The sequence below is a fragment of the Drosophila ficusphila genome, unplaced genomic scaffold, assembly GCF_018152265.1.
Source record: "Drosophila ficusphila isolate 14025-0441.05 unplaced genomic scaffold, ASM1815226v1 contig_197, whole genome shotgun sequence".
NCBI lineage: Eukaryota > Metazoa > Arthropoda > Insecta > Diptera > Drosophilidae > Drosophila > Drosophila ficusphila.
This window is the reverse complement of record NW_025064091.1, coordinates 8,199,546-8,211,364: the sequence shown is the minus strand read 5'-3', so window position 1 is coordinate 8,211,364 and position 11,819 is coordinate 8,199,546. Positions and strand designations below refer to the sequence as shown.

Below are 11,819 nucleotides of genomic sequence, written 5' to 3'. Positions count from 1 at the left end.
TGTTCATCCACTTAGGAAGACATCGGTTCGAAACTCGAATGCCCCCCCCTTTCTAGAGTGTTGCCAGATAGAAAATTAAATTAAATAATTACAAATTAATTTTATTAAAATTGGTGAAGTCTTTAAATATATATGTTTGGAAATAAAATATAATAATTAGTTTAGTTTAAACACAGGCTAATTATTCAACATTCAGCTATCGATAATCATGTATTTGAGTGCCGTCACTGAATGCTGCCCCTACCATCGCCAATAAGCTGACACACCACACACATACACACAAACAAGGAACGGCACAGATTTACTGCGTTAAACAAACTCACTTGTCGCACTTTTCCAAGGCTGCGAATGCGCCTTAACTGAAATCCACCCGCCGGAGCCACTCAGAATACGCCAGAATAACCCTGCATCAAGGAGGCAGTGCACCAAGGATTCGAGTACACCACTTTCTGGAGTTTTTCAACCCGCAGATTTCGGATCTACGCAGGCCCCAATAAAACAACAATAAAAATGGTCAAGCTCTTCGCGTTGAGCATCTTTCACAAGGGCGCCAGCGAGGCGCGTCTATTAAAGACAGCTGCCGACCTGCAGTCCTTCTCCTTTTTCCAACGTGGCACTGTCAACGAGTTTATGACGTGAGTATGCATGCCACACGACGGCGCAGGCTCATAGACTCATCGTTTCCGTTTTGCCCTCCCCCTTTTCTAGATTCGCCTCCAAGACAATTGTGGAGCGCACACAGCCGGCATTGCGGCAATCGGTCAAACAGGATGCCTACATGTGCCATGTCTATGTGCGGGCGGATAACTTGGCCGGTGTCCTGATCGCCGATCACGAGTATCCTCATCGCGTGGCGCACACACTCATCACAAAGATCCTCGACGACTTTACGGCCAAAGTGTCAGCGGATCAGTGGCCCAATGGCACAGAGGCAACCATCTCGTTTGATTTGCTACCAGCGTTTCTGGCACGCTATCAAAATCCTGTAGAGGCTGATCCGCTAACGAAAATGCAAAATGACCTCGACGAGACGAAGATCATACTGAAGAATACCATCGAAGCGGTGCTGGAGCGAGGCGAGAAACTGGACGACATGGTCAGCAAGTCGGAGAAGTTGTCGATGCAGAGTAAAGCCTTCTACAAGACGGCGAAAAAGACTAACTCCTGCTGCAGCTTCACTTAGGCGCGACCTCACCAAATCTCATTCCCAAAACACTGCACACCTGATCCTTTCAAGCAAACAGGAAACACCAGATAATGCAAATCAAAGACCACACAAAGGATAACACCAACAAAACAAAAAAAAAATGGGAAAAAACTGCTAGGGAGCGGCGTGACTTGGAGTTTAATGATTGCTTTTTATAAATGAATTAGTTAATTTTATATACTATATGATATACTGTATGAATAGGAAGGCCAGTTGCCAGTTATAGTAAGCCCGCTAACCCAATGTTACTCGACTGTGGATCTACAGGTCCTGTCTGTATATGTCTACGCTTTGGATGTCTGGATATTAATTAATATCAATACAAATTATGATCTAAACCCATGTGCTCCAGCTGTGTTCTGTGTTTACCATAATATTCTCTTATCCGTTCTGAAGGTCCAAGATCGAATTTTTGCTACCAGTTGATGTTGTGGGCTATGTTGGGTCTCTTTGGCCGGCAGATCTATAAAGTCGGAAGGCAGGACACATTCAAGTGCCGTCGTACTTTCGATCTGGGCAACTGGCAGTCGGAACGGTTGGGCGTTACAATAAAGAAGTATTATGGGAAATGTGATTATAATTTAACGTGTTTTTGCTATCTACAATAAATGGGGTAGGGCAAAAGTTTGATTTGAAAGCTTATTTTATTTCAGTATATCTTTTTATTTTATATACGTACCACTGCCATCAGGTCTCAAGTAATCTTGAAATTTGATAAAACTAAAAACACCCAAAATAATGAAAAAAAACTAGTGGTTTAAAAGTGATTTTTGTTGGCGTTTATTTGTTACATAGAAGATATTTCGCTTTTTTGTAAATATTTCCATTACATATTTCATAATTATGCGTTTTTACGTGTTTAACATTTGGGATTTGGGGCGATGGGCGGGGAAGAATAATTGTCCCTTTTCTAGATGGGTACAGGATTATTTTTATGGGTTCGTATAACCTAGTATAAGATAGGTAAATTGATTACATTTTATTTTCTTCGTTAGTTTCAGCCCCTCTTCCGTCTAGGTTTTCTTTTCTTTTACGACGGATAAATAGAGGGGGCGGTGCATTATAAATATATGCATTTTATTGCATATCTATATCGTTTATAATTAATATAATATTGTGTGTGCTAACTTAGCTTAAGCTGCAAACATTTATTCAAACGCGTTTGCTTGGCTCCTCGTTTATTAGGTTGCATTATCTTGTATGCATATAAATCGTCTGATTCTTCAGTTGCATTTTGTGTAAGTAATCTATGGTAATATTTAGAATTTATTTAAATGTTTTTCTTTAAATATATGCAAGTGTATATATTTGATGTAATGTGATCTAAATGCACGCTCCTTCGAAATGGCTAAGAATTTGCAGTTGATTCTTCTGGTTTTTCTCTGTTTGTTTTCGCTAAAATTTGCATTGATCAACACAACAAATGAAAATCAAGAGAAGTTTTCTTTTCAAATTAATAAAATACGTGTATGTGCGGCTGGGTGAGTTTTGTATTCGTTTTAAAACTAGTTTGGATAAATTGTTGGCTTGCTTTCTTTTGATTGAATTTATTTTATTAAGGACTTAGTGGGATATCCCCGTTTTTATCGAATTGCAATCGAAATACAAAAAAGATTATAATGTGTTTCGTTTACGCAGCTGTTATCACAATGGGTTTTGGTTAAAACATTTTATTACTTTTAGGTTAGTTCCTTCTGCCAAAGGCAAATTTAGCTTATAACTTACGATCTGGCTGCTTCTGCTAAATCTTTTTGCCCAACAAGTCTGTTTAATGGTTTCATATTTTTGTAATTTTTATTAAGAACCCTCAAAAGCCGCTCCTAACTTTGGCGCTTAAAAGTATGCTTGTTCTGTAGGTCTCGCATAAACAATGGGCATTAAGTCAAAGCGCACTAAAACCCTTTTTGCCCACTGTAAATATGCAATATGTTTGTTTGTGTTTGTATTATCTATAAGAAATTTGTGTGTGTTACTGTTGTCAGTGTGGGGTGTTGTGTGTGTGTGAAAGAGTGCGTGGATGTGCCGGGTGTTTCTGCATTTTTGGCACTTGTGCGTGTCGCACCGTAACGGTAAATGCATTGACTTTATCGCCTACGACATATATACACGTATGTCATATATGTATTTTAGTTAACCAACGAAATGCTTAAAACGAAACAAATAAAAAGTAAAACAAACGCAAAAAAAAAACTATGTATACCAAAAACTCGTGTGTAGTGTGTGGGTTGTTTGTGTAAACGATTTTCAGTTCTCTAAGTAAACGAAATAGACAAAAAATAAATTAAACAGCTTTACAAACTATCGAAATAACGGCACTTTGTTTCATTTCTCCGTTATTCTCTTGTTCTTGCTTCAAACAATTGAATTCATTTTGTTTTTGGCTTTAGTCTTTCTTTATTTTTTGGTTGCATTTTTTCAAAAGTTGCAATTCTATACTTTCAAAAATATATGTATATGCGAATTTCTATCGTTTTAAATCTATCGTTTTAAGAAGAGACTGCGAGCGAGAAATATATCGTATAGGGGGAGGGGCTGAGAGATAGAGAGACAGAGATAGAGCGATCGATTAGGACATAAACGAAGGACTTGCCTCAAAAGAGTGAAGGGAACTACGAATTCTCCGCGTCCCCCTCCTTTAGTTGAAGCTTTCGGTTTCAGTTACTCTTAAATTTTATCAGTTTCAACTTCTTTTGCTCTTTTTTTTTCTCGTTTTTGTTTTGTTTTGATTTTGTGTGTTTCCGTGTTTTTTTTTTTGCTTTTTTTAGTTTGTTGTTTGGTTTGTTTGTTTCTCGCAGTGTGTACACAACAACTTATAGATAAATACAATACAAATATCGCGCTCTATAGTTTTATTTCTTCAAAAAAAGAATGTATGCCTCAAGTCATCCATAATACATTATATTGTAGCCATCAGACATTGTCTATAAGCGACAACGACAATGACAATAATACAAATACATAACATATATTCATATTTATCTTCTGATTCAGATACTGATATCGATTCAGCTTCAGTTTTCAGCTGGCTCTGCTTCAGTTTATTTGGCCTGGCCTTTTTGGGGGCGCTGCGTTTACTTCATTTAAATTGGTTATTAATTAGTATTTTTGTATTTTCGTTTGTTTATATAAGTCTATCACATCATCACAATTCGGTTGCATCGAAATCATAATTAAAAAGTAGGAAACTATAAAAATTAAACATTTAATTCACTTGGTAACATTGCGTATACGCCTAGAGTACATACAAAAAATAATATTCAGATATAGTTCCCGTTCCCGTCTCCAATGATTTTCAAAATGTATGAAAGGAAATTAAAACCCCCAAAAGAAAAATCCAAATATGAAATGAGCTAAATATTGACTTTCCTCTTTATGAATTATAGGTCTATGAAAAAGTCTTGCCCCTTTACTTCAAAAAGAGATCCTTGTGTTGACGATATACCATATATAAATATTCCCTCTATTTTTCCCAGATTGATTTATTTGCTAAAAAGGAAACCGTTCACGTAGAAAACTAATTAAAAACAAGTTATTAGAAACGTTCCTTTCACTCCCCTTGATCGGCTAACAAATATATATATAATATAATCTACATGATTTTCATCTATTTGTTTTGTATTCTCACACTTTTTTTCTGTAGAATATTCCCTTGTGTCCGTTACGTTTTCCAAAATTCTTTGTACTGCTTTCCCATGGCGAAGGACAACGTACTGCTTGCAACAACATGGACAACTGCTTGGACAGACGATATTTGGATATATTACTGCTAACTATATAACTGGAGCTGCCAATTAAGATAACTACTACCTATTTAACTCGTACTGAACTCTGGCCAAAAGTATTCGGAAGAGGAAATTAATCGGGCAATCACAAAAAAGAAAAATACAAAACAAAAAATAAACATTTGTGGAAACGGAAAATAGCATTTTGGAATAGTCAGAAGTATGCATTATGTTTGCTGTATTATTATTATCATTATTTTCGTGTGGCATTGCTTGGCATTATTCGATCTTCTACCCTTGTTTTGTGTTCCTCCTTCTATTCCTCTTGTTTCGTGTTCGCTTTTCTTGTTTTTATGGATGAATGTGGCGTCTTTTCTTTCTTCGCTTTCTTCTTTTTCAACTGCTTCTGTTCTTTGGTCTTGGAATAATTGAAAAATGTAATTGTATTTTATTTTCAAGTATTTGCATAGAACTTTTGAAAAAATCTCGTTAATTTTGCGAATGTTGTGTTAGGGGGATTCTTATCGAATTACATAGTGTCTTAAACAAAATAACTTTTTGTTTTAATCTCCATTAAAAATCAAGCTCGAATCTACATATACATATACATACATATATATAGAGTACACACACATATATGTATCAAAATGGGAAATTAAATAATAATTGTAAATTTGCTTGTCCTTATAGTGTTCGTGTGTAGGTGTGGTTGTGTGTGCCATGTGCTTGTGTGGGTTCTATGTGGCTGTGTGAGTGTCCTCCCATTGCTTAAATTGTTTATATTATCGATTGTTTTTCGTTAGTTTTAAATCAACATACTTCCTACCAAAGCAGCGCTGCCCATTCCCTTTCTATGCTATTTTGGATTAGGCCAACATCTTGGTGTATTATATATTTCAATCGTTGGCTGCGTTTTTATAAATGGAATTTGTGTTGAATTTGGTCAGTTTTTCCTTTGTTGTAATTGTTTGTTGCAAATTTCGCATGAATATATATGTATATAAAATAATTAAACATATTGAAATATGAGTTATTATAAGCAAACCGTTCATTTCATTCCAACCAAGTTAGTTATAAGAGTTTTTACCATCCCTTTTTTTGTGTTTGACAATTTTCGAATTCAAATGAAATTTTTTTTGGTTGCGTGCTTGTGTTTTCTTGTGTTTTTAGCTTCGTGTAAAAATTAATACACATGAATATATATATATATCACTTAACTAACAGTGTCTGTTTGTGTCTAGTTTTAATTTTGCTTGTTTTTGCCTGGCGGAAAAGAAATGATAATAGCCCTACCTATTTCTTTTTAAACATTCGAAGAACATGCTGTCAGTGTAGGTGGAAAAGCTTAAAAACTACAATAATTTCTCACTTTCGAGGCGTTCACTTGTTTTTGTTGGGTTTTACCTTTTTGGAAAACAAAGGGTTTCGATTTCGGTGATATTTCCAGTGCCTGTAAGCAAAAATGATTTCATTATAAATTACAAACTTTTGAAATATTTAATTTAAACTCACGCCTGGTTATTAATTTTTGGTACTGTTTATACAAAGTTTGCCCAAAGAACAGTAACAAATGAAAAGTCGGAGGGGTTGTTTAGAGGTCAAATTCGATCGCAGACACAAACTGAGCCAGCTTGAACGAGCGAAAGAGGAGGACACAAAAGATGCTAATAGTGGTAGTAGTGGGTGAGAAAAATAAAAAACAATTGGGCAAGTTTTTTCGCTTCGAATTTAAAGATTAACTGTGCTCTTTTATGTTGGCAAATTAATATTCCTTCTTCCTGTCCCGTCTCATATGCACTTGGATTTCTTCATGACTGATTTTGTTTGTTAACTGCTGTTTTTGTTGTTGTTGTTTGTTGGTTTGTCCACGTCATTGGTGTTGTTTTTGTTGTTGCTAAAGCTGTTGTTGGTTTTGTTGTTTTTAGCTCTCCACGATCCACAATCCACGATCCACCTTCCTGCTATTCCCGCAAGTCCCCTTATTGATGTCCTGCCTGCTCGATGGCCTGGCCAGGTCCTGGTCCAGGACCAGCCACTGCCGGGGCAAACTGATGATGCTGGGCCGCATAGTAGGTGGCCGGCATGCTGAACTGATTGGCATATGGATTGGTACCGGGCGCCGCGGCCGTGGTCAAAACTCCAGCTGCATCGTACATGTAAGCGGCTCCTGGTGCCGGGGCAACTGCGGCTGCCCTTCCGGCCGCTGCGGCAGCGGCAGCAGCAACGGCCGCAATCGGCGGCGAGTTGGCCGGCGTGTAATGCACCAGCGAAGTGGTTACCGCAGCCGGTGGCGGCGCTTGGGCATACTTGTTGCCATCATCCTTCGGCGGCTTGGGCTGTTGGCCAGCCTGCTGTACCTGCTGCTGCTGCTGTTGTTGTTGCTGCTGCTGACCGTAGTGCGGGACTCCTTGCTGCTGGTACTCTCGCTTGGGATACTGCTGGAAACGCGGCGGCATGCCACCAGCTCCAGCTCCCTGAGGCACAAACTGTCCACGACTGCGATACGCCTGCGGCATGTATTGGCCGCCCTGCTGGGGTGCCATATGCGGCTGGGGGCCACCGCTCACGCCTCCGGCTCCGCCCAGTCCGCCAGCACCGCCGCCTCCCTGGTGACCCATTATGGCACGTGGTCCTCCATTGTTGAATGGCGCCCTCGGCCGGTAGGTGTTGCCATTTCGCTGCTGTTGCCCGCCGCTGCCGTTATCCTGTCCCATTTGGTTCATGCGGTTCCAGTTGCCACCGCCTCCGTTACCGCCTCCATTCTGCTGATAGGTATTGCCGCCAGCGGCATACTGCTGATAGCCACCACCACCACCGCCAGTTGGTGGACCACCACGGTTGTTGTTGTAGCTGTTGCCCGCTTGGTAGTTCAGTGGGTTGTTGTTGCGCTGCTGATAGACGCCGTTGTGACCGCCAGAGTTGCGGTCACCGCCACCATTGTTGTTCCAGCGCTTGTTGCCGCGATAGCCGCCCGAACTGGGCATCGAACGGGCCAAATCCAAAAGAGCCTGCGAGGGCGTCTGGCCGGCCTCCTCGAGCACGGAGATCAGCTCCCGCGCCTGCTTGGCATTGTCGGGTGTGAAGAATGTGTAGGCAGTGCCCAGCTGCTGGCAGCGTCTAGTGCGTCCGATGCGGTGCACATAGTTCTCCGAGGAGTTAGGGTAATCATAGTTGATCACGTACTGCAGATCCTCCACATCAAGACCACGTGAGGCCACATCGGTGGCAATCAAAATGTTAGACTTGCCATTACGGAAATCCTTCAGCACGGAATCACGCTCGTTCTGGGTCTTGTCACCGTGAATAGAGGTGGCGGTGTAGCCTTCGGTACGGATGATCTGTAAGATGTCCTCCACCTGAAAGAGGGGGTGACACAAACAAAATTTGTTTTCAGAAAAATTGGCCGTTCGCAATTTTATATTTAATGCTTACAGGTATAAACCAGTTCTTGCTTTCATGTAAACATTTAAAACAAAGGAAATTCCGCGAAATAAACGTAATGATATCTAGAAATGCATCACGAATAACGGTATAAAGAAATGATACTTGAAAAGAAACATTCTTTGGAATAGAGGTAACTGTTATCACACAAACTTAAAACATTAAGAACAGAGTATAGGCATAACAGAGTATCAAACAGTTTTAATAATTTTGTGATTATTCTTCATTTTGGAAAACTCACCTTTATCTTGGTCTCCACAAAGATTATAATCTTGTTGCCGTTGTTGGCCGAATTGTTGGTCGGAGTTATCTCTTTGAGTAGGCGTACCAAACGCTGCGGCTTCTCCATCTCAGTGCAGATCTCGACGATCTGGCGGATGTTGTGGTTGGCAGAGAGGCTCATCGAGCCGATGTTAATTTGGATGTAATCGTTGAGGAAGTCACCGGCGAGGGCCTGCACTTCCTTGGGCCAGGTCGCTGACCACATGACCACCTGTCGGTCGGGGCGAATTTGTTCGATGATCTTGCGGATCTGCGGCTCGAAGCCCATGTCTAACATACGATCGGCCTCGTCCAGGACAAGGTAGGTGCACCTCTGTAGGTTTGTGTTGCGGTTCTCGAGGAAATCAATCAATCTTCCCGGTGTGGCAATGATCACCTCAACGCCGCGGTCAAGATCACGTGCCTGCGGCACCTTTGATGACCCACCAAAGATGCAAGTGTGACGAATCTCGGGCTTGCACAAATGGCCATAGTCGCGCACGACCGACTGGATCTGCTGGGCCAACTCGCGCGTGGGTGCCAGCACCAAAGCGATGGGTCCTTCGCCGCGCAGAATTGGCGGCTGGTTGCCGATGTGCACAATAGCCGGCAGCATGTAGGCCAGTGTCTTTCCGGAACCGGTCTGGGCAATGCCCACCAGATCGCGGCCACTTAGAGCGATGGGCCAACCCTGTGACTGGATGGCCGTGGGCTTGGTGAACCCTTGGCGCTTCATCTCCTCAATGACGTGGGCGGGCAGCGAGCTCTCCTCAAAACTGACCACCGGATGCGGCAGTTCGTTGCCCGATACGGTAATCTCCAGTTCGCGACGTATTTCGGCCACCTGCTGCTCGGTTTTGGCCAGCGTATTCGGATGGATGTTGTAGAAATCCTTGTGGAATGGCTCCAGGTTCTCCCACATAGGCTTGACCAGATTGCGACCAGGGTTCTTGGCCTTCTCGCGTTGGATTTCGGCTCGCTCCTCCTTGGACAGCATGCCCAAAGCGGCTGCGTTGTAGTTATTGCTCTGATATCCACCACCGCCGCCGTTATGCGGCTTTTGGTAGCGCTGTGCGTAATTGGGATTCTTTCCACGCGGTCCGCCATAGCCACCGCCATTGCCGCCGGCACCTCCTTGACCAGCTGCTCCACCAACACCTCCACCAGGGGCTCCTCCAAGCCCGTTTCCGGCAAAGGCGACACCGTTTTGCTGGCGATAAGGATTACCGCCACCGGCGCCAGCAGCGCGAATTCCCAGGCCATTCTGAATGCCGTAGGCCATCACGCCGTACGGCTGGCCGAAGTGCATGCCGCCAGCGGCACCAGCTGCTCCATTAAGTGCCGCTCCACCGGCGGCGCCGGCAAAATTACTGCGCGGATAATAGGGACGGTCGTGTCGGGGGGCACCGTTACCGCCTCCTCCAGCAGCTGCTGCGGCACCATTTCCATAGTAACCGCCGCCCGTGTGTTGTTGAACGCCGCCGGCGTTGGGTGCATATGCTCCGGCGTACATCGTCCAATAAATTCTGCCGAGAAATGAACAAAAGATCAGCGAAGTCAAACGGAAAACACCTCGCTAAAGCAAACACAAATACATGCAAAGACTTTGCACTTTTGTAACTGTTTAGCGCTTTGGCGACATAGTGACGAAAAACACCGAATTTGAATTAAATTGGTAATGATGGTACGATCGAAAAAAAATATATATACCGATCAAGAGTTATTTAGTAACATTGATGTTTAAAGATGCAATTGATGTTATTATACGAAACGCTGCAAGAATTATCGTTAGCAATTTTTAGGCAACCCATTTTACAAAAATTAGGTATGAAAATTGTACTCGTTCTCACTAAAATATTATATTTTTTATAAAGGGCCGTATTGCAAGTTTTCATAAAATATTTTTTCATACACAAAAACAATAACTTATTTTTACAAAACTTGATACCACAACATTTTTGATGTTGCAGTTGCGATCGGCACGGTTTTCAACCTAGTTATAAAGTGTTTTTGTTTGATAAAAATAGAGAAATGCTTTTGAATAATGGGGCAGGGGGTTGCTTTGGAGAAACGGGATGAGCAGAGAGAGGGGGGCGGTTCCATTGCCCACCCACTATCCACCACCGAAAAAATCAATACAGCATCGCCAATGCACACGAGATACGGGCGAGGGAGAGCGCAAGCACACGAGAGAGAGGGACAAGCAGAGTTTACCGGAGAAGAGCACAGCGCGCACACAAATTAATTCGTAAAAAAAAAATGCATTGCATTTTCACGCGATACACTCACCTTTTTTCCTGTTGCGACAACTGCTGCCTTGTGTGTGAGTGTATGTGTAATTTTGGATGAGCCTGACTTGTGCGGGGGGCTTCAATTTATGTATTTATGCGCCGCAATTTGACATTTGGTCCCCAGCCAGTCGGGTTTTGGAGGTTTTGTGGGTTTTCGAAGCCTCTTCGATTTTTCCCTGCTCTGTTTCGATCCGTTGCTATTTCCTCTTGTCCTGTTCAAATCCCTTTCTGCTCTCTCGCTCTTTTCGTCACGCTCACACGCCTCTTGCAAACTTCTCTTCTTTTCTTTTACTTTGCTCAACTGCGGTTGCCGAGAGGTAATTATTATATGCAATTTGCTGCCAATGTCGCCGCCTTCGCCACGGGAAACTAACCGTAAAGCTAACTAAAGGTGTACTTGGTTAAACACTAGGAGCGAGTTAACTAATCCTAATTCTTGTATTTTAGATTTTTACAACAAAAAAAAACGCGTTTGCAGCAAGTTGAGTTGTGAACTAGAGCTGAAACAAAAATTGATGTTAATTAGATACTATCGATTTCTTTTACTGACTTAGCAATATCGATATGTTTACTATCGATAATTTTTAAATTGCTTTAATCATTTAAATATTTTATTTAATTTATTTCGTTAATGAAATTAGAAATGTTTCATTAAAACTGGCTAAAAACCATTTGGACTATGATTATGAAGATTTGGGTAATCTTTTTGCAACCAATTAGAAACCTTAAAACATGACACGGAAATGGGTTCAACAAATCGAACTTTGTTAAATTAAAAATGTGAAATCCAGACTTTTAAGTAATTCAACCACGAACGGTAAGCCACTTAAAAATGAAATACAAATTGTGTGGGTCATTAAGGTGCAGTGCTGGGTCACAATTTTAAAGACCATTATA

General features: G+C 41.7%; 2 protein-coding genes across 2 annotated transcripts; one reads left to right on the top strand and one right to left on the bottom strand.

Annotated features, from left to right (window-relative positions):
* Window positions 1-206: 206 nt before the first annotated feature.
* On the top strand, window positions 207-1,549 carry LOC108098011 (synaptobrevin homolog YKT6). The gene is made up of 2 exons (XM_017200652.2): window positions 207-635; window positions 709-1,549. Exons 1-2 carry the CDS (start codon window positions 511-513, stop codon window positions 1,181-1,183), a joined length of 600 nt encoding a protein of 199 aa, XP_017056141.1. The 5' UTR covers window positions 207-510; the 3' UTR covers window positions 1,184-1,549.
* A 414-nt stretch (window positions 1,550-1,963) lies between these two features.
* Window positions 1,964-11,436, bottom strand: LOC108098010 (ATP-dependent RNA helicase dbp2). The gene is made up of 4 exons (XM_017200651.2): window positions 10,921-11,436; window positions 8,612-10,157; window positions 6,442-8,285; window positions 1,964-6,379 (listed from the first exon to the last, which is right to left on the bottom strand). The coding sequence occupies exons 2-3, from the start codon at window positions 10,142-10,144 to the stop codon at window positions 6,909-6,911; spliced, it is 2,910 nt and encodes a 969-aa protein (XP_017056140.2). The 5' UTR covers window positions 10,145-10,157; window positions 10,921-11,436; the 3' UTR covers window positions 1,964-6,379; window positions 6,442-6,908.
* Window positions 11,437-11,819: the final 383 nt, after the last annotated feature.